At 40.6% G+C, this 12428-nt stretch overlaps 1 protein-coding gene across 1 annotated transcript; it reads left to right on the top strand.

The window, feature by feature from the left end:
• The first annotated feature begins 466 nt into the window (after positions 1–466).
• Positions 467–12420, top strand: LOC108877751 (thyrotropin receptor-like). Its single transcript, XM_018667896.2, is given in 11 exon segments — positions 467–1268; positions 1361–1432; positions 2210–2284; positions 2674–2748; positions 2878–2952; positions 3050–3127; positions 3350–3418; positions 3499–3576; positions 3789–3977; positions 8103–9183; positions 9266–12420. Coding segments are annotated over 11 exon segments (2163 nt in total). The 5' UTR covers positions 467–1104; the 3' UTR covers positions 9473–12420.
• Positions 12421–12428: the final 8 nt, after the last annotated feature.

The raw sequence follows: 12428 nt of genomic DNA, 5'->3' as shown, positions 1-12428 counted from the left end.
AGATAACAGAAGACAAAGCAGTTCTGTAAAATTCTTCCTTAACGCTGTACTGGTCTGAACCAAATTTACCAGAACCACTTGTCTGTCAAAAGTGATTTGACCAGTTACTGAATCCAAGGGTTCACTTACTTTCTTTACCAGCACTGGGAATGCATGCTCAGTAAAGACACTAAGGATTATAAATGTGTGTTATTACAGTGCATTAGGAAAGTATTCAGAATTAAGTTGCAGCCTTATAAAACAAACAAACAAACAACCCACCCCCCCCAACATCTTTTCCTCCCATTAATCTACAAGCAATACCCCATAACGACAAAGCCAAAACAGAATTTTAGAAATGTCTGCAAATTTATTAAATTGAAACTGAAATATCACATTGACATAAATATTTAGGCCCAATTTACAATAGTCATGAACCTCTACCATGTTGGTAGCAGTATTCCACTAGTCCTCATGGGGCATGAAACAGCCACATATTTGAGCATTCAGTATCAAAGTGAAATACCAAATTCACACTACGCAAACAGGTCCCTAACAATACCCCACTCAACGCAAGTAGTGTCTCATTAGCGTACTGCTGCTAATCCTAAAGCTAACCCAACTGATACACACTACACTGATACACACTACAGAGTTTTGTGTGTATCAGTGTGAGGATACTGGGGCCGAATGGCCAGTCTGCTCATGAGGTGCACACTTTCAATCTACTAAAACCTCTCCCAGTCCCACATAGAGCTGATATTCTAATCAAAGGCTAAAACAAATCAGCAGCATTAGCTAACAAAAAGGTTTGATTTGATCAAGTATTACCAAAAAGATGATTTGTTCTTACATCAGTGGAAATGAATTAACACCAATCCTATTCATCTACTAACAGGTCACATCATAAAGTGAGTACCATTGGTTGCTGACACTAAAGAAAGGAGGTATTACACAAGTAGATGATCAACATATGTTAATCCATTTTATTTTGAAGGTACCAGAAGTGCCATCTTGCTACACTTCCACTTCTGGCCAAAATCCAGGACCGCCCAGTCTCTTTCTAACCACTCTCACTGTGCAGTGTAACCGAGGAGTCTCCACCATCAGATCACCGCTATTACAATGAAGGCTGATTTGAATTTGCTTTTTTTCATCTTCATTACTGTCAAGGTCACTCTCCCTCTAGAATATTGTTCAACTGATTGCCATTGTGACTGGAACATCCACAGTGTGTCATGTTTTGGAGCTGAGGTCATGCCTGTTTTCCATTCCAGCACACAGGAGGTGTAAGTAATCACATTTTTTCAACTCTGATTTCAGCCTGTGACTCTATTGAATTAAGACTGAAATAACCCAAGGCACTTTCTTCCTGTTTCAGATGGCTTGTTGGGTCAAAACTTTCTTCTATTCCTCAGAATGCCTTTGCCAACTTGAACAACATTTCTCACATGTAAGATTCTCTTTTTTTTACCCAACACTAACCCCTTTTTTCCAAACCAGTGTAATTAGCAAGAAAAGAAAATGTCGCAAGAAAAATAAACAATATCAACATTAGTAAAAGCAGCACTAAAAAGTACCTCCACCAAGGCTGTCTGTCTGTCTCTATCCAACACAGTGGAACTCTTCATAGGAGAAAGAAGAAAATTACAATTACTGTACAAAGCCAAAAAGCCTCCTATATGCTTTCTTAATTACCATGCTACCTTTTGCTTCATAAAAAAACCAAACAAAACAAAAAAACCTAAAAAAAACAAAAAAAAACAAACAAACAATGCAAGACCATTTTGTATTTTTATCGTTAACCTAAGATACTTTGTTCACTGAGCTTTGATCTTACATGTGTTCCAAGTTGGGTTCAGCTGCACAGATTGTTGCAAATTGCTATTTTAACTTGATGTATCTCACCTGTAAACTGTGCCTCATAAGATTTGGTCATTATCATAATGCATGTCTCCAATACAAAAACACTCATAGCCCTTGTGAACCCAAAGTCATTCAGATTAAGGTATTACCCTTCTTAATTAAAAACTATAGAGGAAGGCAGATAGGTATGGCAGACCTGGTGTGAATTTTGTTCATACATTAGAGAAAATTATAATATAATTATAACATTCTCTTGTTCTTACATGAGGCTCAATGAGTGTAAACCACTGCAAATCTAGAAATAGCATTAGTCTCTAGATTCTATTTTTTATTGTATTTTGTTTGTTTGTGTGTGTTTTTTCAGATACATCTCTGATGATGATACTTTAAGATATCTTGAGAAGCATTCTTTCCACAACCTGTCCAGGGTCACCCACATGTATGTAACCTTTTAGCAGTGCAACCTCATTGTGATTAAAATGAAACCTGCTGCATATGCCACCATAAACACACAGTGTAGTCTTTAAAGAAGTCTCATATCATGCTGCCTCTGTCATACAGTGATACTACCACAATACTGACGACAATGCCATATCACATTAAGCTATTGAACATTTCACAGTAAATAAACTGTTCAGAACATTATGTGTAATGGCCAGACTAGCGTGAATTAATCTGTTGTGAACATTTTTAGACAAAGATGCATGATGAAACAAAATTACTTATGATAAGTCAAAATGATAAAATGGTGAGTCCAAAAATCTGTTTTAGTGACTCAAAACTTTGAGATCGCAAAGTGTGTGTATATGATGTGTGTGTGTCCAATAGACAGCTAACTGGGATGAAAATACTGTCATACATTGACCAAGAAGCATTTAAGGATCTGCCTAATTTAAGGTACCTGTAAGTAAAATCTAATTTTCTTTTTTATAGTCTTAGCATATCAGAGCATATATTTTCACAAGAAAATGAAGTTAGTTCTAAAAGTATCCAGCATGAACTGGTTGTTGACTGAGATATGTTTCAATACAGTGGAATCACCAACACAGGTCTCACCTCCTTTCCTGGGCTACAATATATTCAGTCCAGCCAAGAGGATTTTATATTGTATGTAGCATTCAAATATACCTAACTGCAGTATCTTTGCTGATATTTATGAATTTTTAAGTGGTGTAAAATATTTCATGTTTTACCCTTTTAACAGGGAGATAGTGGAGAATGCCTTCATACAAGTCATACCGGCTAATTCTTTCTCTGGAATATCTAAGAATGCTCTGACCATGTGAGTAAGATTTAGTTGGTCAATTGTTCGAATGTCATTGTCACTGACCCATAGGCATTGAAATGACATTTAAAGTTATGGCCTCACTTCAAATTGTGACTAACTGAAGAGTCAGCCACAATTTAACAGTAGACGTGGAGCTGATATTCCTCTTTTTGGAATAAAAAATATTGTATGGAAGGTTCATAGAATATTCTCCTTTCTCTCCCCCCTACTTTTTAGAATGCTGAATAGCAATGGCGTGAAAGAGATCCAACGTTATGCCTTCAATGGTAGCAGACTGGAGGAAGTGTATGCCATTTTGAATTATTGCAGTAAAACAACAAAACAGACATTTGGTCACATTACTTCATCTATTCTCCATCCTTCAGGTATCTTCACAGGAATGTGGACTTGGAACAAATAGATGAATTTGCATTTTATGGTGTGATTCACGGCCCAACTCACTTGTGAGTAAATTACATGTACAGAATTTGCTACAGAAATTAATGCTCTTCAGAACACAGAAAAAATTATTTGCTTTACATTTTCTTACATCAAATAATATTTTTGCATTGGCTATCTTCATTTGCCACTGCAGCACAAAATGAATTTGGGTACAGGAGCAGCTTTAGCTTTGTGTCCAAATGAATGAAACTTAACTCTTTGTCTGTCTTTGCAGAGACCTTTCAGAAACCAAAGTTAGCTCTTTGCCCTCAAGAGGTATGGAGACCATTGAAAAGCTCCAAGCTAAAAACACTTGGGCCCTCAAAGCACTGCCCCCCCTTAGGGCCTTTTTCCATTTACAGAGTGCTGAATTGACCTTCCCAAGCCATTGCTGTGGTCTAAAACTGTTGAAAAGATGGAGAGGGTAAGTAAGAGAATAAAGTGTTGTGAAATATTTTCCCACTGTGGTTTCTTTCCCTTGTGTATTTGTCCTTTACATACCAAACTACCTCAGGCCCACACTAGTGTATGTACAGGTATGCTCAAAAGCTAAAAAAAGTCTATAGAGTGATTTCAGTGAAATGAAAACAGAGTTAGTTTTTCAGCATTGTAATTATTTTACATTTAAACATTAGACTGAAAAAAAAATCATGTGCACTATTGATTTCTTGTAGTCACTTTACTAACAGAGTTTCAGTCTTCACTCTTCAGATGTTCAGTTTTTATTGAAAGTGTTTTTGAGAGGTGTTGATCCAACTCTATGATAATTTTTGAGGATGTAGCATGTGGTGCTGTTGAGTTGTACTGTATTATTCAGAGATGTGTTTTTTTATTAGCTTACCCTCATGTTATTGCACACATCTGTCTGAATGTAACTCTGTGAGTCATGTGCACCACAGTCATCCACAATTTGCTCTTAATCCAATTTGGGGTGCACACCTCATGACAGTGTAAGTTAACATAGAAGTCACAACTGAAGGATACACCATCATTATTTTTGCATTTAGCATGTTGCCAGACCCAGCAAGCACATATTGGTCACATGACATGGCAAGTGTATTTGATTGAGGATACTTGTCATGGTTACCAAGTGGTGCATCAAATCAGCAGCTTCATCTCTGCTGCAGCTACTGATTTGGCTTTCTTACATAATTGTGACTTCATCCTGTGACTTTTGTTTGCACAGTAATCTAATGTGCTTGCACATTTACTATGTGATATATGGTACTGCTGTGTTCTTGTGTTGTTGCTGCTTGTGTGCTTCCTGATCGTAATTCATTAAAAGTTAACAGAAGTTACCAAATGCGGACTATGAGAGGAGTCATGTCCAAGTTTAACCCCCTGACAAATTTTTCCTTTGATGAGGAGGGACAGTGGCCAGACTGGAAACAGTGCTCTGTGAGATTCAGACAAAGAGGAAGGTGCTGTGCAGGTTAGCACCTTAATATATGCCATGGAGAGTAAGTCAGAGAACATATATCACTTGCTTACATTCACTGATGATGATCACAATAAAGAAAGAACTTTGAAAAGTACTAGGAAAGCTAGATGAACATTTTGTGCTGTACATACGTGTGCAGAGGCTGGGAAAGAAAGCTGAGACTTTTATCAGAGCTTTGTATTAACTGTGAAACACTGTGACTTCAATAAGAGCAGGGATGAGAATATCAAGCGAATACTCAAAAAAGATGTCTCACAGAAGCTGCAGCTGATGCAAATCAGCATGCAATAGCCCCTTTTACGCATCCTATTCAAGAAGTATTACACTGTTATTCCAGTCAGTCAATTTATACATGGAATCGATGCTGCAGCCTGACATGCACCTCCCTAGACATGTAATATCACAACACAGTAAAGCAGAACCCACCCTGTGGTGTAGAGGGTGAAGAGAAAGGGAGAGAGGAGGGTTCCCTGAGGAGCCCCAGTGTTGATGATCATTCTGTCTGACATACAGTGCTGCAGCCACACATACTGTGGTCTGCCAGTCAGGTAATCCACAATCCAGGAAGAGGGGGGCATCCACCTGCACTCCTGTCAGTTTCTCATCCATCACAGCCAGTCTGATGGTGTTGGATGCACCAGAGAAGTCAAAATACATGACCTTCACAGTGCCAGTGGGCTTAGACAAGGTTGAGCAGATGATGATGTCCTTAACTCCTAGTCGGGGCTGGTAGGGGAACTGGAGGGAGTCCTATAGTGGTCAGACTGTGGGCCAGAGTTGATCCAAAATGAGTCTCTCCATGGTCTTTATGATGAGTAAAGCAGATGGGTCATCAAAGCAGTGGAATGTCAAGTTACTGCTGGGCTCCACACCAGTTAAAATTGACACAGGAGCTACTGTGAGGAGACTTGCGGTCCAAAAGACTACTAGAGCCTGAAGATATTCCATTGGATAGCCCAGGTGGTGAGCTGCAGTGCATAGGACAAATCCAGAGCAAGGAAAGACTCACCTCACTTCTCATGTCGTTTGTGTACGCACTGCGAAAAGTTTAGTCAGCAGGCTGCTGTCTGTTAAATTGGATCTTGTGAGCAGAGTAGATGAAATGTGTGCAACTGGAGGAAAGCTACAGGCATATGGTGAGCTTGATTCTGTGAGAATACAGTTTAGGCAATGCTCAACCATATGCTGTGCACATAGTTAAATGCTTACTCCTCCCTATGCTGCTAAAGGTAATGGATTAGCTTCTGAGGATGGAGACAAATGGCATCATAGAGCAAGTGACGCAACCCACTGATTGGTGCATGGCCATGGTACCCATCTTGATCAGTCGTTTCTCCACTTGATGTAGGTTTTTCCAGATCCAGACAGCTGTAAGCTCACCAGTTTCATTTCACTTTTTGGTAGATTCATTTTCAACTGGCTACAGAATAAGCGGCACACCTGAAATCTTTTAGAGGTAAATGATGAAGACCCTGCAGGAGGTGTTCAAGGATGACATCCTCATCCATGGGGCCTTAGAGGAGGAGCATGACAGCCGCCTAAAGAAGATAAACAGTGCATAGAGATGACAGTTTTGAAGTTCAGCTGAGAATAGTGTTCCATCAAGCAGAGTCAGCCATGGTTCTTTGGGCATCTCATTGATTGGTCTGGCATCCAGCCTGACCCAGACAAAAGTGGAAGTTATTCACCAGCTGTCACCACCTGCATACATGAAGGAGTTATAAAGGATACTGGGAATAATGTATTATCTCAGAAGATACTTCCCTAACTTAACAAGCTGCTGTATGAGCTCCTGAAAAACAAGAATGCAAAGAATGCACAACAAACAGCCTCTGAACACATAAAGGAGCTGTTGACAACTGCAGCAGCACTTCCTTACTACAATGTGAACAAGTCCACTGCTGTGTCAGCTGATGCAAGTAGTTGTGGATTCCTCTCAGAGGCAAATACACGCTACACCCAGATAAAAAAGTTAAGTCTGGCTGGCATGTGGGCATGCAAGAAGCTAACTAACTACATGGAAAATTTTCATAGCCTGCCGAGAAGAGGATAGGTACAAAAAAGCTTAACAGGCTCACTACTTCAACTGCCGTCATGGAGCCCTTACCTGCTCCATGATCCAGAGATGCTGTATCCTCCAAGTTGGATCTTGAAAAGTCATGGTCTTTGCCAGCAGTGATCTCAAGCAAGAGCACTACTCTGAGATCCTTCTTCATCATGACTCAGCAAAGAGCAGAGCTGTGGCAAAACCACTACACACATGACAGCAGAACACTGTTCAAGACATGCAGCATTGCAGACAAGGTGCCAGCTTATGGACAACATGGGAAAGAAAGAAGAGAGAAACTACCAGTGGTGGTGTCCATTTCTAAACCCCTCTGATGCGCGCCATGTAGTGGAGTATGCTGCAAACCAAATTTTTTCATAGGATGGTGAAAGCCTGACCTGCCCTACTCTGCCTCTGATTGGCTAGTACTTGTTGGTTGGGTTAGTTAGGTTTGGGCATGAGGATAGATGATTGGTTAGGGCTGGGGTAAGAATATCAGGATAAGTTTGTCAGAGGCAGAGTAGGGTGGGTCCTGCCTTTGCTTTGCCACCCTTGGGGGAAAAAAAAGACTACTCTGACTATGGTGATTATTATGAGATTCAGTTATTCTTTTTCCATAATGAGATTTTTTTTTTTTTTTTTTACCTGTTCTTACCCTTTTTCAGTCTATATTAGAAAATAACATCATAATATTATCAAAATTCTGCTGTTTTGAAATAATGTTCTGTTCTAATGTTCTAATGAAACTGTCTATTTATTGATATATTTGGATGTGAAAATCCTTTATGCTATCTATATACTATGTATACTCTGTATCTGCATATTTAATATTTGTAAATATATTATGCTTGTTTACAATTAGAGGAGTTTGTTGACCTCACCTTCATAGGCTCTCTTTATATATTCATGATGATGAAGGTCTGAGGACTGACACCTTGTTAACAGTGACTACAAGTGATCAAGGGCCTTTTTCCCCTAATTGTTAGTTTTTGATCTTGGCCACCATAAGACTGAGTAGTAGTTCATTCTCTGATCAATTATCCTTATTATCTGTGTTAAAGACACTCTGAGGCAGTTATTTGCAACCTGACCCGGATTGCTTTGGGGAAACGGCAGGAATCCTCTTCAGCTCTCTCTAAGGGGCATCCGGGACACAAACATCTGAAGGACAGCTTTGGTCGTCCAACTGCTGGCACTACAAATCACAATCATTACTCCAGTGGCCCTATTTATCCATCTGAACAGTCTGAAATTGAGGGTCTGTTTTATGTGGATTTACCTACAGAGGATCTCAGTGAGGGTTTTGACTTTGCACTGTGTAATGAACTTCACACAGATAATCATGAACCCTTGTGCACCCCCCTGCCTGATGCCCTGAATCCATGTGAGGATGTGATGAGTAAAGGCTTCTTGAGGGTGTTAGTCTGGGTGGTTAGTCTGTTAGCCATATCAGCCAACCTCCTGGTGATGTTCATCCTGCTGACCAGCCGGCAGAAGTTGTCCGTGACCCGTTTCCTCATGGGTCACCTGGCATTTGCAGACCTCTGTATGGGGATATACTTACTGTTCATTGCATCTGTTGACCTCTACACACGTTCCCATTATTACCATTATGCTATTGCCTGGCAAACAGGGGGTGGTTGCAATCTAGCAGGTACATTATCAGTATTTGCCAGTGAGCTATCTGTGTACACATTAACTTTAATCAGCCTTCAGCGCTGGCATGCTATCTTCTATGCAATGAGGCCTGACAGAAAAATTAGGTTACGCCATGCAGCTGTGCTGATGCTGGTCGGCTGGTTTCTATGTGTGATTCTTGCACTGCTGCCACTGCTTGGTGTCAGCAGTTACCAGAAAGTAAGCATCTGCTTACCCATGGACACTGAGACAACTGCTGCCCAGACCTATGTGGTCTCTGTCCTGATGATTAATGTTGTTGCTTTTATGGTGGTATGCTTATGTTACCTTCACATCTACTGTATGATGCACAATCCCCAGCACCAGTCCAGCAGATGTAATACCAGCATGGCCAAACGCATGGCTGTTCTCATTTTCACCAGCTTTCTGTGTCTGGTTCCCATTTGCTTCTACGGCTTGTCTGCAGCTTTCCACCAACCACTGATGACTGTCACAAATTCCAAGGTGTGACTTCCTCTTTATCTAGATTTTTTAAATGTCTTTTAATGTGTGTAACATAAAGGCTGATCTTTGTCTTCCCCCACAGGTGCTGCTGGTGCTTTTCTATCCTCTCAACTCTTGTGCACACCCATTTTGTTATGTTATCCTTACAAAGGTATTTCGCCGAGACCTCCTGATGTTGCTGAGACGGATGCGACTGTGCCAGTAGCAAGCACACTTCTATTGAACCCAGCTTGTTAGTATTACAACTCACATATACAAAGAGATAGTGTGTACTCTGCAGAAACGTTGAAGTATGGGAATCACCAGGCTAGAGGATGCTCTAAAATTGTTTTTGAAATTTGATTAATTTTTCATGTAGTTTTGAAGAGCAACAATTGTCCTTATACATGAATGCCACTGTAAATACTAACACTATAGCATATGATGCCCTGAGAACTCTTGAACCATTAATTTCTTGTATCAGTATACCTGAATACCTTGATAGAGGTGGTTGTTTGCCATTCCAAATTGATGAAAACATGTAGGTAACAACGGCAAAAGCTTAGGCTTCAGCTGGAGGGGAAAAGATGAATGCAAATGTGTCTAAAATTGCACAGAATATGTAAAGATCAGGAGCACTCTAAAATAATAGTGTGAGAGAATTTTCAAACAATCACTTCCACAATCATGTTTTGTCAGGTTTGTGGAGGTGTGAGCCATGTTCTGTGCATACAATCGAGTACAACTCCATGAATGCCCTCAAGGAGAGAAAGTCTGCAATTGTAATAAGATAAAATTTAGTTTTAAGAAAGCTTTAAAAGAAGACATTGAATTTGTTTGACAGCTGAGGGCCCAGACAGCAAAGGCCATGTCATCTTTAGTGACAAGTGGAAATTTCGGATTTGTTGCCAGAGAATTGCCAGAGAATCTCAAGCAGCGATCAAACTCATGGGGAGTTAGCAGATCACAGATAAGCTAGAGTCTGACCATTCAAATTTTAAACACAAGCAGTAAAATCAATTCAGGTAACCAGTGAAGGGCAGCAAGCACTGATGTGTGGTCACTTCTCTTTGAATGTGCTAAAAGCCTGGCAGCAGCATTATGCGACAGCTGTAATCTTTGGATATTTCACCTACTTATACCAATGCAATGTAAAGAACAACGCCAATAATCAAGTCTGGAGGAGATAAAAGCATAGATAACCTTTTCTAGATCTGCAGATGAAAGGAATGACCTGTTCTACACCTGTGGTAAATTCAACTAATTGGACAGCACTTGGAAAGACAGATCTGTCTATATAAGGTCTCACAGCTGACATTGCATATTAGAGCAAAAACCAAGCTACGAGGAGGAAGGAACTGTCTGTAGAGCTCAGAGACAGGATTGTGTCAAGGCACAGATCTGGGAAAGGCTAAAATTTTTGTTTCGCTGAATTGAAGCTTCTCAAGAGCACAGTGGCCTCCATAATTCTTACATAGAGGAAGCCTGAAACAACCGGGATTCTTCCTAAAGCTGGCTGCTGACCTGGACAGATCGCCAGTCTATCGCAGGGCTGACATTTAGAGACAAACACCCATTCACACTCAGATTCACGCCTACAGACATTTTAGAGTCACCACTGAAACCAACCTGCTATGGATTGTGGGAGGAAGCCAGAGTACCAGGGGGGAACCCACACAGGCACAGGGAAAACTTGCAAAAGCCCAGGACAAACAGGGGTTTAAACCCAGAACCTTATTGTTGTGAGGCTCCTGTAAAGCTGTCAAATTTGATCAAGAAAGGTGGGGGGGCACCTAAGCTAAATTTCTAGAGTTATAGCAAAGGGTCTGAATACTTGTGTCAATGTAATACTTCAGTTTTTCAAAATATCTCAAATCTTGCTTTTGCTTGGTGATTGATGAGGGAAAAAAATTATATTTGAAAAAAAATGAAGGGGTGTGAATACTTTTCTAATGCACTGTACTGTTGCCTATTGTCCATGTAGCAATGAAAATCAACATTATGTCTGCCTATGATTTATCCCAGGAATAGAATGCATGTAGTACAGGGGACTGAGAATAGACCCCTGGGGGACACTACAAGTGGAGCACGAAAGGAGGAGGAGTCTTCCAGCTAGAACTTGTTAAGAGCCAGATATGAGATGACGATGAGATGTCTTACAGATGGCTTATTATAACATCGTGGTCCACACAGAGTCAGAGGCTGAGCTGTCGTCTAGGAGAACTCAAATAATGCCTGTATCAGTGGCATGCAATAAGTCATTGATGAACTTGACCAGAGAAGGGTCAGTGCTGTGCACAGAGTGAAAATTGAGATTCAAATCCTGATTCACCTCCAACTTTCTAAAAATAAACAGCGATAAGACTGAAATCTTATCGGCACCAAATCCACTCTATCCAAAGTTGACAGCTTCTCCCTCACAATTGACAATTCCCCAGTTTCCCCTTCCTCCCAAGTTAAGAGTCTGGGTGTCATCCTCAATAGCACATTATCGTTTCAATCCCACATCAGTAACATCACCCGGTCTGCATACTTCCTTCTACGCAACATTAATCGACTCCGCCCTCCCTCACCCATCATGCTGCCTCCATCCTTGTCCACAGCCTCATCACTTCCCGCATTGATTACTCAACTCTCCCCTCTTTGGCCTCCCTCAAAAGTCCCTCCATAAGCTCAACTGGTCCAGAATTCAGCCGCTCGCATTATCACCACAACTCCCTCATACCATCACATCACCCCCATCCTTCAGCAACTCCACTGGCTCCCAGTTAAACAACGTATTGAATTCAAACTCCTCTTGTTTACCTTCAAAGCCATCCACAACCTTGCCCCTCCATATCTGTTTGACCTCCTACACATTACCACCCCATCCCACTCCATCAGATCTTCCTCCTCCATCCACCTCATTGTGCCCTCTGCCCATCTCAGCAGCATGGGGAGCACAGCTTTCAGCCGCTCTGCTCCCCAGCTCTGGAACTCTCTGCCACCAGCCCTCCAAAACATCGACTCTCTTCTGGTTTTCAAATCCAGACTCAAAATTCATCTGTTTAAGATTGTCTACTCACTTTAACTATTCTCACTGCAACCTCACCACCCTACATTTCTTTTATATTAATTTTATCCATTGTTATGTTATGTCATTGTATGTTAATTTTATCCATTGTTGTTTTATTGCTTATTGTACAGTGCTCTTGAGTGGCCAGAAAGGCACTTATAAATAAAATGTATTATTATTATTAAAATTAGACTGAAATAAAAAAAAAAAA

The sequence above is a fragment of the Lates calcarifer genome, linkage group LG2 (assembly GCF_001640805.2).
Source record: "Lates calcarifer isolate ASB-BC8 linkage group LG2, TLL_Latcal_v3, whole genome shotgun sequence".
In the NCBI taxonomy this organism is placed as follows: Eukaryota; Metazoa; Chordata; class Actinopteri; family Centropomidae; genus Lates; species Lates calcarifer.
This window is presented reverse-complemented; position numbering and strand designations above follow the sequence as displayed.